Source organism: Vigna umbellata, chromosome 1 (genome assembly GCF_029865625.1).
Source record: "Vigna umbellata cultivar VRB3 chromosome 1, Vumbellata_1.0, whole genome shotgun sequence".
Taxonomy (NCBI): Eukaryota; Viridiplantae; Streptophyta; class Magnoliopsida; order Fabales; family Fabaceae; genus Vigna; species Vigna umbellata.
Genome location: NC_142165.1, coordinates 65,797,124 through 65,806,413, shown reverse-complemented (window position 1 = coordinate 65,806,413; position 9,290 = coordinate 65,797,124). Strand labels below are relative to the sequence as shown.

General features: G+C 41.9%; 1 protein-coding gene across 1 annotated transcript; it reads right to left on the bottom strand.

Moving 5' to 3' along the window:
- Positions 1–767: 767 nt before the first annotated feature.
- LOC148206105 (uncharacterized) lies at positions 768–4,997 on the bottom strand. The gene is made up of 3 exons (XM_088106557.1): positions 4,852–4,997; positions 3,593–4,260; positions 768–3,265 (listed from the first exon to the last, which is right to left on the bottom strand). The coding sequence occupies exons 1-3, from the start codon at positions 4,995–4,997 to the stop codon at positions 768–770; spliced, it is 3,312 nt and encodes a 1,103-aa protein (XP_087962683.1).
- Between the last annotated feature and the right edge of the window lie 4,293 nt (positions 4,998–9,290).

Genomic DNA, 9,290 nt, shown 5'->3' with positions numbered 1-9,290 from the left:
AAATAACGAAAATTTGGCCGTATTATCAACTAGAGTATCGATGTGTGGTAACGGGAAATTATCCTTCGGACTTGCACGATTCAAATCACGATAGTCAACACACATTCGAAATTTCCCATCCTTCTTAGGCACTGGTACAACATTCGCTACCCATTGTGGGTATCTTGCCACAGCCAAAAATCCTGCGTCAAATTGCTTTTGGACCTCCTATTTAATTTTTAGGGACATTTCCAGCTTCATTCTTCTTAGTTTTTGCTTGACTGGAGGGCATTCTGGTTTGAGTGGAGCCTATGCTGCACAATATCGGTATCCAGACCCGGCATGTCGTTGTAAGACCATGCGAACACATCTTTAAACTCCTTTAATAGGGCACGCAATCTTGCTCTCACTCCCGTTTTCATACTAGTACCGATTTTCACTTCCTTTATCTCATCCTTCTCTCCCAAGTTGAGTATTTCAATCTTCTCCTGATGGGGTTTTATCTCCTTAGATTCTTGTTCCACTAATCTCAACAATTCCGGAGAGGGTTCCACATCATCTTCGAAATCATCTTCCGTATTATTGATAGGGTGCTCAAAATTAGGAACATTGATATCGTTATTTTCAAAACAATCATTGTCACATCTGCATCATTTAAATTTATGAAAAAGTATAAATAAATAAGATAAACAAAGAAAATGCCAAATGATGATGAAATGCAACTTTATTATCACGCTGAGTGAAAAGTAAAAAATCAATCCGCAAAACCTCAGTTCTAATTAAAACTATTACATTTTGTTCACATTAAGCATCACAGGTAAATCCAGTGTTTCCCAACTGCTGAGTTGAGTATCAGGGGAGCAAGCCCACACAAAGCTCGAACTTTGAGGCCTGTCCTCATCCTCCACAGCTGCTATTTGGCCAGTGTTGATCCACCCAGCACTGCGGAAGCTTTCCTTGATGTCAACAATGTGAATTTTGCTCTCTCTGGGCTCTCGTCTTTCTGCACGGGCTAGACTGCGTTCTTTTCTTTCTTCAATCATCCTTTTTCTGTCTTCCTTAGTAGGTTTGTACCCCAAGCCATATTTGTTCTTGTTTTCAACGATTTCTAGAGGGAATGCTCGCCCCTGCCGATATTTGCCCAAACCTTCCCCATATATATAGCCCTCTTTTAGCATAATCTTGGCCATCATAATAGAAGCACATGATAGATGAGGATTTACTGGGAACGGTTCCACACAAGCATTTCCCTTAATCTCCAACGATTGGAAGGCTGTCTCGAGAGCTTCTTCAGCCGCCTCGATGTAGCGCGTGGATGATGGCCCACTCACAAGAAGATCCTCTTCTCCTGATACTATCACCAGCTTATCTCCCATCACATACTTCAACTTCTGGTGTAGTGTAGAAGGCACAACTCCAGCCGAATGGATCCATGGGCGCCCCAACAGACAACTATAAGCTGGCAGGATATCCATAACCTGGAATGTTATTTGAAAGACACACGGGCCAACTTGCATTGGTAATTCCACTTCTCCCATCACTTCTCTTTTGCTACCATCAAACGCCCTCACAATCATTGAACTCGGCCTCATATGCATTCCTTCGCAAGGTAGCTTTTCCAAGGTTGCTTTCTGCATGACATTCAAAGAGGAGGCATTGTCCACTAAGACACGCGCTATAACATAATCCAGGCATTTCACAGAGACGTGAAGAGCCTTGTTATGCCCTCTTCCCTCAGCAGGTATTTCTTCATCCGTAAAGGTGAGATAATTATTAGCAACAATATTGCCAACAATACCCTCGAATTTATTCAACGAAATACCTTGCTCCACGTGAGCCTCATTGAGTATCTTCATTAACAACTTTCTGTGTGATGCCGAATGCATGAGCAAGTCTAACAAGGATATACGAGCAGGCATACGGTTTAACTGTTCCACCACCTTATATTCACTTTGTTGTATAAATTTTAAAAATTCACAAGCCTCCTCTTCAGAAACTTCTTTCTTCTCTTCCTTGTCGGGGATCTCCTCTGTCTGTGCACCCTTCCCCTTTAAGAATTCTTTTGCCTTTGCGACCATCATTGCTTCCTTATCATTAACTCTTTCTCGTGCCAACTCTGGTGGTGTGAAAATTCGACCACTCCTAGTCATTCCACCTATGCCTGATATGCTTTTGACGACAGGATGAACGCTTTGTGCTTCACCTGACGCATGCGTCCCATATCTCCATGGGATGGCTTTTTCGTTCTTGTAAGGAAAAGGGGTTGGTACACGGATAACAACGGGCGACCTTCCTTGAGTTGGTGGGATAGAGGTAGTCCTAGTGAAACGAATCACCAATGGTTCTGGTAAAATCATGTCGGATTCATCACCAGTTTGTGCAAATACATCTCCCTCCTCACTCCTGTAGCATACTTGCATCAGACCACGATCTAGCAGGTCTTGCAGAATTTCTTCAAACTCAACACACTCCTCAATAGAGTGCTCAGCATCTGGGTGGAGCGCGCATGCCATACTCTCATCATAATCGCCCTTCAAGATACCCACTTTCAGCAACGCCTCCAAAATAAACCTCCTAGAGCTCCTGACTTCTTTCACATTTCTCACCAGCTCATGTTCTTTCACTTCGACAGCATTCGTCGAAGCACTTCCATGCCCGGATAAAGGATTGGCCTCGATACTAGGCTTATCTTCTTGGAACTTTAACCACCCAGAATCAATTAGGGTCTGCACTTTATGCTTGAAAGCCAGACACCTCTCAGTGGAATGACCAAAGGGCCCTCCATGATAACTACACTTTGCATCTGCATCATAACCTCTTGGGTACGGAGGCTGCAAAGGCTTCAGGGGACAAATGACAACCAGACCTTGTTTGATAAGATGAGGCAATAATTCCGTATAAGTTGTAGGAATTGGGGTAAAGTTAATGTAATTTCTTTCCTGGTTCCTTCTTGGATAAGTATTTGGACCCACATTCATATTGGAACCTACGTTTGCCCCTCCCCTCCAATTATTCGTCGGGATGTATTGTGGTTGATAGTACCCTGGTTGTTGTTGAGGCCTAATTTGATGATCAAATGACGCGTTAGCTGCATGTGGATGCTGACCCCAGTATGGTCGATAGTTATGAGTGGGAGCCTGACCTCTCCACACGGGGGTTGCAGATGTTGCATGCACATCTCCTTCCTTTCTTTTTCCTGAGTTGAAACTGGGTTTTTTGGAATTTGCAACCACCGTCGAGCCATATGCAATCTTCCCATTTTTCAACCCGATCTCTATTCGTTCGCCTATCACAATGATATCAAGAAAATTTGAAGATACATTTCCCACCATATGTTCATAAAATGGTGGTTGGAGCGTATTTACAAACATTGCCACCATTTCTCTATCATACAAAGGTGGCTCAACTTGTGCAGCCAATTCCCTCCACCGTTGAGCATACTCCTTAAAAGTTTCGTTGTCTTTCTTCGACATGTTTTGCAGTTGTAAACGATCTAGCGCAACATGTGTATTGTATATGTACTGTTTCACAAAAGCATCAGCCAAGTCCGCCCAACAACGAATTTGAGTCGGCTCCAAATGGGTATACCAGTTTAATGCCACTCCAGCCAAACTATCTTGGAAAACATGGATGAGCAACTGCTCATCATAAGCATATGCAGCCATCTTTCTGCAAAACATGGTCAGATGGCTCTTAGGGCAGGTATTTCCCTTATACTTCTCAAAATCTAGTGCCTTGAACTTATGTGGTATTTTAACGCTAGTAACCAAGCTCAATCTGGCAACATCTCCGAACCCATAACTTTCAAATCCCTCAACAGCCCTCAATCTTGCCTCTAGGCTCTCCAGTTTATCCTTTGCTCCGTCGACGTTACTAATTACTCCCTGAAACGAAGTATGTGGCGCAGCCCTGGTAGAAAAGCCCTCTCCAGTAATCACATGAGGCACCGGAGTTACTCGTATTCCATCAGACATGTTGGCATTCATTCCTTCACTTACCATAGGTACGGATATTACAACAGGTCCCTGAGTACTGATTGGCGGTACGTTGGCAGTGGTAGGGAAAGAGAATGAAACATGCTCCCCTTCTCTGTATTCTCCCACAGGTGGAGTGTAGTCTAGGGGTAATCCATACATTGGGAACGAAACAGATTGGCTCCCAGCATTGAACAACGGAGGGTGATATTGAGCAGTTCCCTCAACTTGCGCAGTCGTCGACCCTCCCGTAGTCTTCAAGGCTTCGAGAGCTGTCAAAATCTGGGCCATCTGATCCTTCAACTGGCTGACATCAGCCTTAATAGATTCGTGTGACTGCTCCCAATTCTCCATGACCTTCGAGTTAGCTCTGGTCCTGTACGGATGTCATGGAAAATTTGTCGTTGTTCTCTCACTTGTACTGATGATTATTTTTATTAAATTAAATTAGATAAAGATGAAAAATGTAAAACAAAAGAAAATATGATGCATGCTAGTGATAAGTGGAAATCACAGGATAACGATGACAATACTGATAGAAAATTAACACAAGCCGATACCAAACAAACATCCCTTATCTTTCATTTAAAGAAAATTTGATCCATTACATCGTCTAAGGAACAAAACACGCAATTCTGATGTACATCAATCCCGCGCCCGGGCAATGAAAGATTTCATCTCTCCCACCAACCATTTACAATGATTAATAAACAATTCTATTTCCGCTGGTGAGTTACGAAAATGAGTACTTGCTTCAGCATTCGACACCATCCTGGGGATGTCTTCAATTGCCCCATTTGCCAAAGCAGCCAACTGAGAGAAGCTTTCCTTCCAATGCTTTACAACCATTTCTTGCTCTGCGATGTGCTCTTTCATTCGCTTTATCAAGGCCTGATGCCTTTCTTCAAATTCCATCGACCTCCGTTGCTCCTCTTGCTCCTCGATGTAATCCTCCATTTGCTTTAACATGGCCCGGTACTCCTTTTCGGCCTCCGCCAACTTCCAGTGCTTCTGATTCAACTCTGCCTTAAATGATGTAGCCATCTCCTTCATTTGATGCCCCGCTTCTTGTACTTGGACCTGCGCTTCTCTTAATCTTTTTAGGGCTTCCCTTTTATCCCTCTTGACTTCCTCATAGAGTTGTTTCCACTGCTTGCCCTCTTCTAAAGCCACCTTCTTCTCATTTACCCTCATGGATAATTCCTTACTCGCGGCCGCTAGATCCTGTTTCACTCGAAATGTATAATCCCTCTCAGCCTTCTGGTTTTTGACAATGTTTTCATAAGCCCGCGACTTTTCTTCATTATCATTTCTCATATCCATAAGATCATTACGCGCCCTTTGTAATTCGTTTTCCAACCTAGCATTCCTCACCTTCAATTTCTCCATCTCAGCCTTCAATTGTTGCACCTCTTCACTTTCTGGGGCTTGGGATGGTCCTTCACTAGCTGATTGATCCTTGATTGGCTTGAAAGGCAACTTGACTACTTCCACTCTCTCTAGAATCCAGGTGTGATAACTAACCTTGCTATCCACTACTCCATCCCTCAAGTCCTTCTCTGCTCGAACAACATTTTCCCAGGCGCTTTTAACCTTTCTTAACAGTTCGATGAAATGCCCGTCTTCGTAATAAATGAATAGGGTAGCAAGGTAATCTGATGAAGGTGCCCCTCTCATGGGATGCCCGAATTGTCTTTGCACCAAAAGGGGGTTGTAATTGATACAGTACCGGGCACCTATGAGAGGCACATTAGGAAAGCTACCACAATGTTGTATAGCCAGTTTATTTCCAAGCCAAGGAAGGCGCCATTTTATACTTCTTTCGCTCAAGCCAGTAAGGAATCGGGCCCAATCGTTTCCTCCCTTACCTTTAAGCCCTTGGTGTGACAAAGTCTCCGATAGACTCTTGACGTCGACCATCTCCTTAAACACGCGCGCTGTCATCCATGTATACAACGCCGGTAAACAACAAAGAATCTTCTTTCCCTTTCTCTCCTGGCAAAAACTCAAGGTCCCATAAACATCCGCAAGAACTGCTGTTACAGGATTCTCTGATCTGGTTTTACTCGCCACGAAGACGTCTATTGCGGTGTAATCCACGAATTCTTCTATTTTGGGAAACAAGACAATGCCATATATGGTGAGGGCTAATACATCCATGAAAGTTTCCCAATCCTCTTTATCAGCCAGGTGATGTAAATACTGCTCTAGATATCCCTGTGATAACCCATGCAATTGATTCCTCATCATTATCTTGTCTTCAAGCTCCTTGGGATGTAGTTTCATGATGGCAGCAATGGTGGGTATAGAGGCATGATGCTCTAAATGTTGATAGGGAGTGGTGCCCTCCAGTGGCAAACCCAACATATGCTCGAACTCCTCTATAGTTGGCGCCAACTGAAAGTCTTGAAATGTGAAACATCGAAGCGGAGAATCATAATATTGTGCCAAGGCTGTGATAGCGGGTATTTGTACTTCAACCTCCATTAAATTCAACAAATTTCCATATCTTCTCTGAAAGGTTTCTCTCTTTATAGTCTTAAGCCTTTTGCCCAAGTTTATCAGCCCGGTCAAATTTCCAACATGGGTCCTTAGACTATACTTCTTTCTTAAATCGGAAGAGTCGGTGTGCCGTGTAGCATCGGATCTTGTGTCAACATCCATCTCGTATGAAGTCAAGTAGGTACCTGTGATTTCCTTTAAAATTAACATGTTACTAAATGATGCATGAATAACAACATGACGAAACAAAGCACATGCATGGTATGAAATGTAATATCATTATTAAAAAAAACGAACAGCGTGAGGATTACAGAAGTACATATTCCTCCCATAGTGCCCTAACAAAGGTTCACTGTTTTGAGTTCAAGGTCAAGTATATGCAATCTCACAAGGATGGTTCCCTGAACCTAAAAGGTTAAAGGTTACTAGAGCTATGGCCCCCTTCATAGCATCTCCACAACAGTCGAGTAATCAACTAGGTGTGGAAACACATATGAAGAGAACAGACTCTAGCTGGAGTTCTCACGATAGCCAAACAGGAAGTACATCCCAGAGTGACACCGCTACACAACTCCTCTAATTCTAAGTTATGCTCAGACCCGGGTATAGGGCCCCACTCATAATATGTCGAAAGTGTGTGTGTGAAGGGAGAACATCATGCACATCCAAACCCTCACCTGCAAAACAACCAAAAAAATTCCCAGTCAGATATAAACATATTGTCTACCCTAGGGTTCAATATTCAATAGTTATTGCAGTTATTCCAAATATCAAGCATAGATAGAGAAAAGGGAAAGAAAAACACAAAGCAAAACCACATCGAATTCGCGCATCTAATTAAATGGCTCGACTCTCTAGCAGTCCCCAGTGGAGTCGCCATCTGTCGCAACCGGAATCGCGACGGGACGACGATCCAAAAAAGAAACGTTTGAAAAAGAGATTTGGAGTCGCCACCATAGTTTATTCTGGAAAACTACGGAAAAACCATAAAATAATAAGACACGGTCCACGAAAACCATATTCTGGGTTCGAGAGTCGGTTACGCGTAGGGAAGGTGTTAGCACCCTACAACGCCTGCCCTAAGGCAGTACCTTTAACTAAATGCACGAATATGATGTGGTTTTCAAAATTTTTACCTATCCCTTAAAATAGAATTCTAAATAAACAAAATATATTTTTTTAATTTTTTGGGCCCGACAAGGATTGACCTTGCTCCTACGTATTCTCATTCAAAATGAGAAATCAGGGTTACGTAGTTCTTTCAGAGAGATTACTTGTGGTTTGAGAATATTTTAGTATTTTTAATAAAGAAGGAAAAGGTTTTCTAGCACAAGGCCTACGCGAGCGGTCGCACGTGTGCTTAAACCTTTTCAAAATATTTTTATTTGATTTTTGACTTTTGTAAAAGAAAAGGAAAAGATTTTCAGCACAAGGCCTACGCGAGCGGTCGCACGTGTGCTTAAACCTTTTCAAAATATTTTTATTTGATTTTTAACTTTTGTAAAAGAAAAGGAAAAGATTTTCAGCACAAGGCCTACGCGAGCGGTCGCACGTGTGCTTAAACCTTTTCAAAATATTTTTATTTGATTTTTAACTTTTGTAAAAGAAAAGGAAAAGATTTTCAGCACAAGGCCTACGCGAGCGGTCGCACGTGTGCTTAAACCTTTTCAAAATATTTTTATTTGATTTTTAACTTTTGTAAAAGAAAAGGAAAAGATTTTCAGCACAAGGCCTATGCGAGCGGTCGCACGTGTGCTTAAACCTTTTCAAAATATTTTTATTTGATTTTTAACTTTTGTAAAAGAAAAGGAAAAGATTTTCAGCACAAGGCCTACGCGAGCGGTCGAACGTGTGCTTAAACCTTTTGAAATTATTTTTATTTGATTTTTAATTAAAAGTATAAGAAAAGGAAAAGATTTTCAGCACAAGGCCTACGCGAGCGGTCGCACGTGTGCTTAAACCTTTTCAAAATATTTTTATTTGACTTTTAACTTTTGTAAAAGAAAAGGAAAAGATTTTCAGCACAAGGCCTACGCGAGCAGTCGCACATGTGCTTAAACCTTTTCAAAATATTTTTATTTGATTTTTAATTAAAAGTATAAGAAAAGGAAAAGATTTTCAGCACAAGGCCTACGCGAGCGGTCGCACGTGTGCTTAAACCTTTTCAAAATATTTTTATTTGATTTTTAACTTTTGTAAAAGAAAAAGAAAAGATTTTCAGCACAAGGCCTACGCGAGCGGTCGCACGTGTGCTTAAACCTTTTCAAAATATTTTTATTTCATTTTTAATTAATTAAAAGTAGATAACGATAGAGAAATAGAAAGTAGGTAAATTACTAAATAGAAATAAAGGGTAAAAATAAAGATAATATGGAAAGCTTAATGATGAAATAAAAAATATATATATATATAGTGGTGTTTAAATAAAAGATGGGAGTGTCTAAATGAGAAAATGGGGTGCCCAAACCATTTTTCTTTTATAAAAAGATTGGGCCTAAACCTAAGCTAAAAGGGGTGTGGAAGTGAGAACAGGGGTTGCGCGAAGTAGAAAGGAGTTTTTGTTTACTTGGGCTAAGCCCAGCACTGGCCCGAGGATGGTATGGGGGTGCGCGGGTGAGAAAATAGGGTCTGCAGAACGGAATTGAGGCTCTTTTGGTTTGCAGAAACGGAATGGGCTTCAACCCAAACAGAAGGGGTGTGAATGAGAAATGCGCGTCGACATGAAGAAGAAGCAGCCCCCGCTAGGCCCAAAGCCTCTCTATCCAGAAACCCTAATCCCATTAGGGGTTTGGTTGAATTCCCCCATTTCGCCATCAGCGTCCGAGAGGTCCCCTT